At 30.2% G+C, this 14,604-nt stretch overlaps 1 protein-coding gene across 1 annotated transcript in view; it reads right to left on the bottom strand.

Moving 5' to 3' along the window:
* Nucleotides 1-303: 303 nt before the first annotated feature.
* The window catches only part of LOC131841735 (N-acetylmuramoyl-L-alanine amidase domain-containing protein SAOUHSC_02979-like), a 45,110-nt gene continuing 30,809 nt past the window's right edge, over nt 304-14,604 (bottom strand). Inside the window, exons 4-7 of the mRNA XM_059190054.1 lie at nt 8,350-8,501; nt 6,342-6,397; nt 4,629-5,651; nt 304-527 (exon numbers count right to left, since the gene is read on the bottom strand). Coding sequence (XP_059046037.1) covers nt 304-527; nt 4,629-5,651; nt 6,342-6,397; nt 8,350-8,501 — 1,455 coding nt within the window. The remainder of the gene's footprint in view (nt 528-4,628; nt 5,652-6,341; nt 6,398-8,349; nt 8,502-14,604) is intronic.

Genomic DNA, 14,604 nt, shown 5'->3' with positions numbered 1-14,604 from the left:
AGCTGAAGCTGAATTCAAAATCCTTTTTTTAGTATTTTGTAAATTGTGAAAATTTTTAATTTGTAATTTAATAGAGTAGAATTTAATCGGTAATTTGTGTAAGTATTATTTATTCAAGATTACGTTTTGATTAAATGTATTTATGACTTCTAATTTTCAACACAATATATTAGGTACAGCATGTCATATTAACATTCTTAAATAAAACATTAACAGTTTAATCAATCTATTGTTAAAAGAATCAGACATAAGCGTTGTAAATGATAGAAAGACCTATCTTAAAAATCATTATAGCAGCTACAACTAACCCTTTTTCAGTGGTGTAGGTTCAAAAACCTTCTTATTTTTCTTGTATCTTTTTATATTACATGTTAACTTTTCAATAGCCTTTAATATCTTCTTGCTGACTTTGGTTATTGTTCTTCGTTTCGGATCGCTATATTTTTTCGTTCGTTGTCCGTCGCTGACTGTCTTTTCGCGGCCTGAATCCTCACTATCATCAGTTTCCGTAGCAGACGAATCAGACACTGGATGGAATATGTACGGACTACTTGCAAAACAAGGTGAGTTCATTTTTTAAAACACGAATACCATATCCTCTCGAAAATAACTTACAAGATCACTTACAAGAATTCTATAGTATAGTATAGATATTAACTTTTAAAGCATAAACACGACTATTCACAATGAAGTCTTGAAGAACGTTGTCAAAGTCAACGACGTACTGAGTAAGAATCGGGAAGCTTCAACCAGATCGTCTGTAGACCGTAACGCCACTCCTAAGGGCAAGCCCGTGGGACCTTGGCTGTCTCATTAGTCCAAGGCGAGTAATTGATGGACAGCTTGCTATACACAATGACTTAGGAACTTTTGTTGCGAAGTCATTAAACAAGAATAAAGACTATATTAAAACAACTGGTTACCATTCATATCCTTGGTCACAATGGTTTCTATTACTTATAATATTAGCCTATGTCGTTACACCCGATCTGCGTTAACTTACAGTAATATTGCCTATATGTTAGAATTACACATTTAGTTATTATATTATATTTTTTATAATTTTAGGCTCTTTGTTATATAATTAAGTTATGTATATATAGTATGACAAAGCATCTACGATATTATTTTTATTAAGAACTCATAGGATATACATTAAAAAGTAATTATGCAAATTATAATTGAATGTCGATACTTTAGTCAACTAAGTCGAGAAAATTTCTGCAATCTGTTATCACCCCATTTGATAGTTTTTCATATATTTTTTTAACACAAAATATAACAGAACGCGTACTCATGATGCAATCTATCACCACGTCATATTTTATTAAAGTCCGTTCAGCCATTTTAAAGTCATGTAAATATAACAAATATATTATATAGACAAATAATATACAAATGACTTCTTCTGAGCATTAACATTCTGCTTCTTCTGTAAATGAGATATACGCCTAGAGGTATCAAAGTTTTGCATATTCAATATAATAAGGCTTGTAGCTGTCTTGGTTTATCTGCGCATCTGGTGTGTTTGCGGAAGCGAGGTTGGACGATTTCTACACCATACCATACTTGTTGCGGCCTCGCAACATTTCAGGGATAAGCAAACGCCATTGTAAGTATCGTGAATATACTCTGTTAGTGGATATGTCTATAATTAGTATCAGTTATGATTTCTTCAGCTTTGTATTAGATAACAGATAGGTATATCCGTGTTTTGATAGAGTATATCTTCACGCCAAATTTCATTAGGATCAGTTCAACTGTTTAATCATGAAAGGTAACAAACAGACTTACACATATTCGTTTTATTATTAGTATGGATAGCTGTTATAATTAAAGTATATTTTATATGATTGTTTGGTCCATTATTTCTTGATAAGACCTTATTTACATGGTTTTTATTGACAAACTATAGTATACATATTATATATTACTATTCGCACTTTTGATGCTAATACTTTGCTTTCTTACTTATATAATTTTTTCTTTATTATGATATGTCAGCTTTACATTTTTTGATAACAATACGTGTTTTAATATTGGATTTTATGATCCGTAACGTGTATATAACTAACTACTTACGTTAATGAACGTAGAATTAACAATAGCATCTTAACCTAGTTCCATGCATAATTGAACAAACTAACCTTTATCCAAATGCACTAGATTCTTAACAATATATTAAATCTAGAGGACAATAGTGCTTCTTCCTGGTGTTCCGAATAAAAAACTAAATAAATAGCTATATCTTCACTACTGCAACTTCAGATGGGAAAGTTAATTGTCAATTATTAATGTAGAACGTGTGACGCATTCAACGTGGGAGAAGGTAATCCTTATGCCGTTTCTCGAATTAATTTATTCTGTTATCGGTGTTTCTTATTGCACAAGAGTTAGAGATAAAATATTGAGATAGAAAATGTTAGTTTCGACCAGATCAGTACTGACGACCTAAAGCTTTAGAGATTCTGGTTTTGAATACGTAATAACATTTCTCTGAATTACTGTTTTAAATTACCATATTCTTATTTAAAACTATTTTCATAAATAGTAATTTGTTACAGATTCTGTAAAACATCTTGTATATAAAAATTGTAACGTAACTGCCTAATAAATAAATATATATATAAAATAATAAAAGTAAACACCAAAATGTAGCAGGAAAGAAATAAACAGTCGAAAAAGTAATTATGCCACTGAAGATTATTTTCTGCTCCGACGCGGATAATTCTCAGAGGAGGTCAATTTCCGTTACACTTCTCTTCTTAAAAACTATTAGACACGATTAAGGAAGCTACAGATATAAGTAGGTTAATCTCTGGAATTTTAAAGGAAAAACGGCATTTAGCTTCACTTGTTGAGTGACAGTAATATTTAATTATTATATTATAGACTAGCTTCCCGCCCTAGCTTCACCTAGTGCATGTGTATTATAGATATAAAAATATTATAGTCCTCTTGAATTACGTTCTTCTCTTGTAATTGCGTAGTTTAAAAGATCTAAGCGGGGATGACTTTGTTTTGTACTACAGAAATATATAAAATAATATTTATAAATAAAACTAACGAAGTAGTAGTATTACTAAATAGGGTCCTAACTCATGATTATTATTTAATAATAATAGTATAGCAATGACTTAAAAACTAGTCCATCTTTATTTGTTGAATATATAGATGAATAGATAAAATATACTTTGTCGCTCTGCTACAATGACAAGAGTTTAAAAGTGCAAGTTATATTTTAGTAACGCCTGCCATTACAAAATAGCAAAATACATGTAAGGCAAATATCGTACCTTGCTCTATACGAATTGATTACAATATAATACCGAACTAATATTATTGATTAAGATATATATGTTTTTATTATTTGAGTACTGAGTACTCCATCTCTGTGTATATCATATAGTATAGTATAGTATCATACCTATATTGCGTCTTAGTAAGCAATTTTAAATTATTTCAGAACGTAGATTTCTCCTACTGTAAATAATGTAATATGTTTAAAAGATTAGGAGAAATCTACGTTCCTGAAATAATTTAAAATTGCTTACTAAGACGCAATATACATAGGTATGATAAAAATTTAGTATACAATAGATAAAACGACAAAATTACTCTTATGTAATCTGCATTCATGAGAGTATGTACGAATGTCTCAACGCCTCGATGGCTCTTTAAACAAGTCTGGAACACTTGCGTACCGACTTAGTCACTTCTTCCGACTTTAAAGTAAGTGAAGTTTCCGAGAGTTGCCGTAATGATGCAAGTCACTAAAACTCACAGAATTCTATCAACGAACGCCACTTTTATAATGAACTGTTTTTTCAATCGATATCTTGATTTAAAAGCGAATAGATAACCCTTCGGAAGTTTTTTCATTAATTTAGATCAAGTAATTGACTTGACGGCGAATAATTCATCTTTTTAGCCTTAGGTTCCTAGAGACAAAAACAAGTTGTTCCTATTTGTTTCTTTTCAAACTTTTCTAACAAACAGTCAGTAATTTGTAAGTAAATGTTATACGTCTGTATTTCAAATGAAATTACATTAAGTGCTGACAAGATATTTTTTTTAATATGCAATATTTGGTTAGCAGTTTTTCAATATCTTTTTCTTTAGTGATGATTAACAGTAGTTCTTTAGCAGCAGAGCAGAAGTTTATGAGTTATGCATATGTGGAATGTGATAAAGTCGTTCATATAAATCAGCGTACTCGTAATATTTTTCAGTATCGAACAATAACTTTTTTCATTTGAATTACGTAAATAGACTACAGAAAAAATTATGTATAAGTTTAAAACTGAAATGTAAATAATTATAAAATACTGCTTAATTGTACTTCAACACTCCTTCTTTAGGTTGTTATAATAATTAAAAAATTCACTGACTTTGAAAAATTACCTTACTTCTTGATTAGCAACTTTATATTAAAATATTTGTTTTCTAAAATCAACTTTTGAATTGAGATAATAACGCTCCAACGTTTTTTTTACGAGAATATACATAGTAGTATCTAGAAATTTCCACTAATAAAACAAATTGAAGACATTTCTTAAATGAAGCAAGACGATTAATAATCATTATTATATTCTTAAATGAAACAATAAAAAATATTATAGACTTACCTGATTGAGAATTGCTGTAAAAATCTTCAAATGTCGAAGAATATGTACAATTACTATCATCCTGCTTGCACTTCTCGAAGTTGTTATAATAATTATTTTCTTGGCGTGATGTAGTAGGAAAAGGTCGTTCATTTGATATGTTCACTTTTTCTTTATTTAAAATATGTTGCAGCTTAGATTCATTTATGTCTTTGTTTTCGGAAAAACCATATTTGCTATCAGTATTATCTTGACAATGGTCATTAGAACCATTAAATATTATTTTTTTAATGGTTTTCACTTCCTCGGTTTCACTTATTTTATGTTCGGTAACGGTATGCTTTCTGATTTCCTCTTTCTTTTGAAAATTTGTCTCACTCTGAGAATTAGGCAACGTTGATTTATATTCGTATTTTTTATTTTCTTTCCGCAAATATTTTTCAAATGGATCACTATTTCTTTTTGATTCAAAAGGATTAGACCCTTCTCCTTTAGTGATATTTGGAAGACTTTCATCGTGATATTGATATGTTGCACTATTATTAAGATAGCCGTTTTTATCATTATTCAAAAATTGTTTGTTATTTGAGTCGTCATAACCATTCGTAAATTTCAAGTCATTAATATTTTCATGAGGAAAACTACTAGGACCTGATTCGTTTTTACTATTAAAAAGCGTCGATGATTTAAAATCTGTGCTGATATCGTTATATGAAGATATATTTTCATCGGTTTTATTTCTATCTACACCAGAGAAATAAGCTCTGTTATTTGGTAATGGCAGTTTGGAAGCACTGGTATAATTTGAAGGTAATGTAGTATAAAAAGGATTAGTTGGATGGAATTTGAGTGGTTCGTCATTAGTCGTAACAGATTTTACTAGTGTTGTGGAACTAAGAGCCGTTGGTATAGAATTAAGAGAAGATCCCATTGTTGACGATATCGGTCGGTTTTGCGATATAATAGGTGGTCTTATTGTTGCATATACAGGAGCTTGTGGAGTTGCTCTGCCACTTTGAAACTCTGTAATCAACTGAGACGGTCCTGAAACCAAGAAAAAGTGTATAAATACGTATTTCATAATATGTTTCACATACAGGAAACAATGTAAATGTTAAATGCAAAAATAGAGATAAAAATAAAAAACTATAAAATTTTGAATACACTTCCATAAGTTTTGGATGTAAAAATATGTAGTATAACATATCATATAATACTAAAGTATTGAGTAATTATATGCACGACTATTACATGTTACGAATGCTTCGACCATAATGACATCTATTTATTGTTTTATCAGATGATGAAATTTAATATTTATATAAATAGATTATATTATAATGTCACTGAATGGAAAAGAAACTTCTCTCAAGTTTAGGTCTAGATATAATGTCGACGTACTAATTAGTTGAGTTACTAATTAGTTCGAGGGCGGTATTGTACCAATACCACATTGTACCAATGTACCATGTTCGGTTCGGTTCGGCCTCCACGCGGTTCCCCTTAGACACCATCATAATAAATTCCTGTCATGATGAGGTAATTGACTTGACCTCATATTCAAATTATTATCCTCCACTGATGCCCAGCCAGCGTAAACCGTTAATACAGATGTGTACACCAATCTATAATCATCCATTTAAATATGTACGTATATATATATATATAAGTTTATATAGATAGTATACGTATATAAGCGTAGCTTGTATAAGTTTTACTTATTGCCAAACTTACTTCTCAACTCCGTACTCTTGCCAATTGATCTTCTTCTCGGTGACATTTCCCTGTCTCTGGCGACAACAAAACTTAGATTAGAATAAAATTTTGAATCCAAGTTATAAATATTGTATCATCGAAATAAAAAATCTATTATAATTTACGGCATAGTCGCAATTTTCCCTTAGTGAACGTATAAATTGCGATATCTAAAATTATTTCTTTAGGTAAATCTGAGCAAAATACTACACCTCTATGACTAGAAGAACTTTGTACATATTTTTCTGAATGGTTATATATCTAACATTCGTCTATTACTTATATTATAAAAAAGCATAAATTATATACGGCAAAACGTTGTGAAAAACAGTAATAATACATGTTTTTTTAATTATTATTTTTACCGTTTTACTTACAGTTTCGTGAGCAGTTAAGTTTCAACCAAAATAGGCATAAAATGTGCCTTTAGTATGGTAATCAAACGTAAGTAATAATTAAAAAAACAACAGATCTCTAACATATAAATGTCGAAACAAAATCAAATATAAACATATAAATCCATATAATTTTCTATGTGTAAGTATTGGGACAAGTCAAAGAAAAGGCTTTGTGATCTGTCACAAAACATAGCACTGTACTCGTACACACAAAATGTCCACTTTATAAATCATGTAGAGACTAAGTGCTTCAATTTGCTTTCTGAGTAATCTGTAGAAAGGCAATGTTCAGTTCTCTTGCAAAGTAACGAAGAGATGTCAGCTTTATGTATTATACATGAACAACTGAACATCTAAGTAGTGGATTACAATAGATATTGATAAAAACTATAAAATTAATATCAATCAGATGCAGTTACAGAGCCATAAAAAATCCAACAATTATCTGCTAATAAGCAGATGCCAAGCCCAATTTCATCCAATTTGCCCAAAGTAAGACTCAAATAGATCTGCCATAAGATCCAATATCGTAGTATTAAGTCAATTAAAGTTGTTAATGTCCCGAAAAATGTTTTATTATCACTTTTAGAGTCTACCATTTTTTATAATTCGTCAACAAGTTTTATTTGTAGTCTGTTTTTGTTGTGTAGTCTGAATTTAATTTAAATATGGTATAAGATTATACAGAAAGCGATAAATATTTTAAACTGATAATGAAACATTTTAAGGGACATTAACAATTTTAATAGGATTATTTAAATTTGAACCGTAAATTATTACTACAATTTCATACAGTAGTTAGGATACCACTTCTTTAATATGTAATATTCGATGATGATCATTATTATAGTACCTTACCTCTTTGATTTTAAATAGTTAATATTACCACAGCAAGTTACTATGAAACATTACTAACTAGTCATTCTAGTAACTATTAATAACAAATTACCAATATGTTTTAATTAAGTACATAAATAACTTTAATACAATAATATATATATACATATATTCTTTATTGCACTATGATATACAGTTATCATAATTTACAATGTATCACCACTACTAATTTTTATTCTCAAGATATAAGAGACATCTAGATGAATAGATCACAACTATACATCTACTATGCAAGGAAAGAACAGCCCCCTACAGGGGAATGAAGGATTTAGTAAATAAAAAAGCATTTCCATTTTTCTCTTCTCTCTCCTCCTGTTTTAATCGTTCTTTTCTGGTGGGAAGGGTATTAATAGTATTGGAGTCTAGTGATTCTTTCATTACAATATATATCTTAATTTAACCACCAAGCGATTTCTCTGGAAACCAATAAATGATTGGAAACCGTGGTTTCCTAGAGAATTCGCCACGTCCTGACCACATGCTCATTCTATTATCCTCCATTGGTGCTTCACCAGCGTATATGGTATACCATATACGCTGGTGAAGCACCAATGGATCCTATAGGATACATTCCATTATCATCCATTTAAAAACTCCTCCTCATCATATCAGAAGAGAGTTGTCTATAATAAAGGCAATAAAGTATTCTGTATCATGAATGATAATCATATATTCATACTTCCGATACTTACTCGTTGAGGCCAAGTCGAAGTACCGGACCAGCTGATCTGAGCATGGCGTGGGCATCAGCATTGTTCATGCCGCGTGTAGATCTACCATTAATGGATGATATCACGTCGCCCTCGCGTATACCGCTCAGCGACGCCTTCCGCCCCGGATTCACCTGAAATAATGTATAAATAACATTACGGTTAAAATACGGCAGCACACGAAGGATGTAAATTGGAATAATGGAAGGAAATTATGTTTATTTATAAATTGTGGTATTGTTATCATTATGAAACAAATAAATAAACGGGGCAGTACTGTGAGAAATTTAATATATGAACCTTATGCATCCTTTAAATTGTTAATCATTTTATTTATTGAATATATTTAAGGAAATTTATAATTTTAGACTCATTTACTGTGTACGTAGTTTCACCCTCGTTAAATTTATAGGCCTTGTGTTATTCTGATGAATATGGTACATTACTATAAAGTTTCATTAAAATATGTACGTTCAGTATTTTTTTTTAAAGAGTAAGAAACATCTTTACATCTATTTATACTCACAAACTTCCGCGTTTATAATAAAGTAAGATTGTTAATAAAATCATATGTTACCATTTTTATTTATATGTTGCATTCGTAAGACAATCCTTACTAATATTATAAATGCGAAAGTAACTCTGTCTGTCTGTCTGTCTGTCTGTCTCGCTTTCACGCCAAAACTACTGAACCGATTTAAATGAAATTTGGTACGCAGATAGTCTATACGCCGAGGAAGGACATAGGCTACTTTTTAATGCGAAAAAAGGGTTGTAAGGGGTTGAAAATGGAAATACAAGGTTATCTTTATGCGGTTTAATACACACATAGTATAATACTGGCTTAACTAAAAAATTAGAAATTTTGGAAAGTCTACTTTATAACTGTGGTATTAAGTCTAACTTTAAAAATTTTAAATTTCTGAATTACACCAATATTGTACTAGATATGCGACATAAATAAACATAAATGTCATTTGTATAAGCAGCGCGCATGCGAAGTTGAGCGAGCAACTTATTATTGTCAATCCGTTGTCTCCTTATAAATTTAAATGTATAATCTCTGCAATATTATTTTATAAATACATAAATATAATCCTGGTACGGGCTATAACTGATGACCCTGCTCTTGGACAAGATCGTAATCACATATTATTAATATTTTTGAAGATTAAAACAATATATAATATTAAGAATGAAGTTGTCTATACATATGAACAACATTTCCTTGAAAGAAACAACATCTACCGTTCCATCCGAGCTATTCAGGGTCGGAATACGCGTTTCTCCCTTCTGGCCAGTAGAGTCAAAGTATGGTTTGCGCAAGTAGAGGGATGTTTGCAATTTAGCATTCACATCTATTATTTTGATTTAACAAATTTTTATTATGTTATTGGCCAACTGGACCACCAATTTACAAAAGAAGTTAAAGAAATTTTTAGACTATACATTAAATATAAATAAATATGACATTTAAATTTGTAAAAATGTCACCATTCAAGGGGTAAAGTAAAATAGCAGATAATAGTTTTTATGGAAATTCGTCATATTTGAAGCTAGAACGATGAAACTTTTTTCATTCGTTTTTTTGTCAGTTGGTCAGTTTAATAAATACCTTACTAATATTACGATAGTGAAAGTAACTCTGTCTGTCTGTCTCACTTAAATGCCAAAATTACTGTACTGATTTAAATGAAGTTTAAAATCTAGATCCTGAGAAAGGACATAGGTTACTTTTTAATCCGAAAAAGGGTTATAAGAGATTGAAAGAGGAGGTTATATAGAAGTATCGTCATTTTTAAAGGTTGAAGCTTGAATCTTATTTTTTGCGTATTGATTAAATATAATTAACGAAAATGGGTCAAAAGGTGAAATATGGTAGGCAAGTATTGACATTTTTAAAGCTAGAAGCTTGAAACTTATTTTTTAGGCTGTTGAGAAAATATTAGTACCTACCTTCACAGGACTCAGCCATAAGTGAAATTTTCATTTTTGGAGCTAGAACGATGAAACTTTTTTATTGGGTTAGATTATTAATATATATATTTTATTATTTGGTTAAGGTCACTATTTTACGCGGACGAAGTCGCGGGTACAGCTAGTTGTATATATTATTGTTATATGAGATATAATTGTTATTGATATGGGAGAGAATGACCAAAGTTATTACCTTATTCTATTTGGTAAATAAACGATGGGCTCGGTGGTCTAGTGGTTTAGCACACCGCCTTACTTCCGATGGTCACGGGTTCGATTCCTCGCACGGCACAAACATTTGTATTCATGAGTATGATTGTTTGTATCGGTCTGGGTGTTTTCTATGTATAATATGTTTATATTTACAAAAAAAAATACGTATGTATATTTGTATCAGTAATCTAGTACCCATAACACGAACATTAGCTAGTTTATCTTGGATCTAGATGGCGCTGTGTTACTTGACAAAAGAAGTTACTGAATTAAAATACCTATATATATGATATGAAATACCTATGTATATGTGAAAATTGGCTTATTATTAAGATAGTCGGAGCCAACCTATTCGTTGGCTCCGACTATCTTATATTTAATTATAATATATTTAATAGTATACTAGGAAACTATATTATTGTTCTTAAAACGTCGTAAGCGTTATCACTCGTGATATAAATAAAAAACAGTGCTTATTAATGTAACAAAAATAGTACCTCTAATAAAATAAATGTAATTATAAAATTCATATATATATGTAAAAATAAACTATATTAAATATTTAATGATAAATTACTAAACTTTTTCTTTATGTGGTATATAATTTATATAGATTATCACAATAATGCAAAATATTTATTCATCGGTATTCATTCTGTAATTTCTTCTATGTTTATTAACGATAACGTATTTTTTTACATTTACCAAAAAAAAGTTAATTGAGTATATTCCAATATAATTATTTTGGAATATATTAATAAATCCATAATAAATGCAAACACAAATCACTATTGAAAAATCATCATTCTAGTACTCTTGAAAAGAAATTATAAATAAAATTTCATGATGTTCCCTACGAAATGAAAGTGTTTACTATAGTTTTTTTTATTTCTCACGGGAATCAGTTTGTTATACAAAATGTACTTTGTTCTAGTATAATATATATATATATATATATATATATATATATATATATATATATACTAGCTGTACCCGCGACTTCGTCTGCGTAAAATAGTGACCTTAACCAAATAATAATATATATATATTAATAATCTAACCCAATAAAAAAGTTTCATCGTTCTAGCTCCAAAAATGAAAATTTCACTTATGGCTGAGTCCTGTGAAGGTAGGTACTAATATTTTCTCAACAGCCTAAAAAATAAGTTTCAAGCTTCTAGCTTTAAAAATGTCAATACTTGCCTACCATATTTCACCTTTTGACCCATTTTCGTTAATTATATTTAATCAATACCGCAAAAAATAAGATTCAAGCTTCAACCTTTAAAAATGACGATACTTCTATATAACCTCCTCTTTCAATCTCTTATAACCCTTTTTCGGATTAAAAAGTAACCTATGTCCTTTCTCAGGATCTAGATTTTAAACTTCATTTAAATCAGTACAGTAATTTTGGCATTTAAGTGAGACAGACAGACAGAGTTACTTTCACTATCGTAATATTAGTAAGGTATTTATTAAACTGACCAACTGACAAAAAAACGAATGAAAAAAGTTTCATCGTTCTAGCTTCAAATATGACGAATTTCCATAAAAACTATTATCTGCTATTTTACTTTACCCCTTGAATGGTGACATTTTTACAAATTTAAATGTCATATTTATTTATATTTAATGTATAGTCTAAAAATTTCTTTAACTTCCTTTGTAAATTGGTGGTCCAGTTGGCCAATAACATAATAAAAATTTGTTAAATCAAAATAATAGATGTGAATGCTAAATTGCAAACATCCCTCTACTTGCGCAAACCATACTTTGACTCTACTGGCCAGAAGGGAGAAACGCGTATTCCGACCCTGAATAGCTCGGATGGAACGGTAGATGTTGTTTCTTTCAAGGAAATGTTGTTCATATGTATAGACAACTTCATTCTTAATATTATATATTGTTTTAATCTTCAAAAATATTAATAATATGTGATTACGATCTTGTCCAAGAGCAGGGTCATCAGTTATAGCCCGTACCAGGATTATATTTATGTATTTATAAAATAATATTGCAGAGATTATACATTTAAATTTATAAGGAGACAACGGATTGACAATAATCAGTTGCTCGCGCAACTTCGCATGCGCGCTGCTTATACAAATGACATTTATGTTTATTTATGTCGCATATCTAGTACAATATTGGTGTAATTCAGAAATTTAAAATTTTTAAAGTTAGACTTAATACCACAGTTATAAAGTAGACTTTCCAAAATTTCTAATTTTTTAGTTAAGCCAGTATTATACTATGTGTGTATTAAACCGCATAAAGATAACCTTGTATTTCCATTTTCAACCCCTTACAACCCTTTTTTCGCATTAAAAAGTAGCCTATGTCCTTCCTCGGCGTATAGACTATCTGCGTACCAAATTTCATTTAAATCGGTTCAGTAGTTTTGGCGTGAAAGCCAGACAGACAGACAGACAGACAGAGTTACTTTCGCATTTATAATATTAGTAAGGAAAGTAAGGATTATATATATTATATATAGGATCATCTCTGGGGTCGCACGAATTATTTTAAAAGACATTGTTAACAATATCAGACATATAGAAAACATATGTAATATTTTTTATTGCTACTTCCATATATTTTCATAAACATAATAAAGTGGTAACTTCGTACAGAATTTATTCAATTGGCTTTTTAGATTTTTAAGAATATTTTCAGTTATACTGAGAAAGTATTTTTAATAAATTAAGTTTATTCTTTACTGTATTATAGTTTACTTAACTATAACATATTTATATAAAGATGTTTATATGATGTAGTTAGATTGCATGGGCTATTTGGTGTAATGAATAATTTTTAATCGACTGCTTAAAACTAGTCTATTACAAATGTTTTATATTTGTATCTAGATTTAAATTACTTATTATTAGTGGGCAGAAAAAAATAACAAGGTTTATAATCACAACTCATTTGCCTTTTTACAACATACCAACATGTAGTCCTGATATCGGAACCTCACTGCATCATCTAAGTATATTTATACACAAACATATGCAAAACTTTATTTGAGTTACCAACCGCATTCGGTTCCCGGCGTCGCGCCGCTGGTGAACAGAACTTCAACATGTTTCCTTCCGGAACAGTCTAACCACCCACCTCCACCCCCCAATTTCACTCTCGTACAACAAACACCCTTAAAATGCCTCTCAAATATTAAATCCGTTCGCTGTCATATCATTGTTTATTATTTCGCAAGACGCCTGATTACTCTTGGAATTACTCCACACAATTACTACACAACAAAAACATATACTCACAAAAATTATGTTATTAGAATTACTGAACAAAAACTTAATGACTTAACAAGCTTAAGACAACAAAAATTACTGTTTCGAATGACATAATTAAGGTAAACAATAGTGGTAGAAGTGAGTCTAGAGGCACTTGTGCAGTTACCCCAAGAAGGCCAAAGGCGATACTAAAGGTGGACACGCGATGTCACAGCCAATTTCATTGGAACATTATATGGGCATTAAACGAAAATGCATGCGCCGTGAGGGTTTGAGCACACACGCCTATTGTTACGTCGGTAGGCGGCGAGCTCATCACTCGCTTCGAATATTAATCCATTTGAAGGCAAATCGAAGTCGTTGGACTATCAACGTAGCGTATATCAAGTGTAGCGTCTCATAAGTCTACAAGTTACAAGTTTAGTACTCGTATATCCGTAATAGGCCAATGACACCCACATATTTAGATTATAGATTGTAGAAGAAAATAACATTTCAAATGATTTAAAATGTTTGAGATTTTTTATTCACGCATAGCTTATAAAAAAAGAAAATAATGTTTTCACAGCAGGAACTAAATAAATAACAGTGTATACCTATATTAATTTATATAAAGGATGTATTCGTGGCATTCGTGGCATTATCATTGCTTAAATATTCAGTTTACGTAATAACTGAAGCTTATTAAAATCATATCCTCTATTCGATCCAAGTATGTTGCCAAATATATAAATAAAAAAAAACTATCGAAGATGTTATCGCCTTAAATATTCCTACCTACAAACATATACCTATC

Source organism: Achroia grisella, unplaced genomic scaffold (genome assembly GCF_030625045.1).
Source record: "Achroia grisella isolate CSIRO2021 unplaced genomic scaffold, CSIRO_AGI_Agris_v1 utg1920, whole genome shotgun sequence".
NCBI classification, from domain to species: domain Eukaryota; kingdom Metazoa; phylum Arthropoda; class Insecta; order Lepidoptera; family Pyralidae; genus Achroia; species Achroia grisella.
The sequence above is the reverse complement of the archived record's forward strand: the minus strand, read 5'-3'. Positions and strand labels throughout refer to the sequence as shown.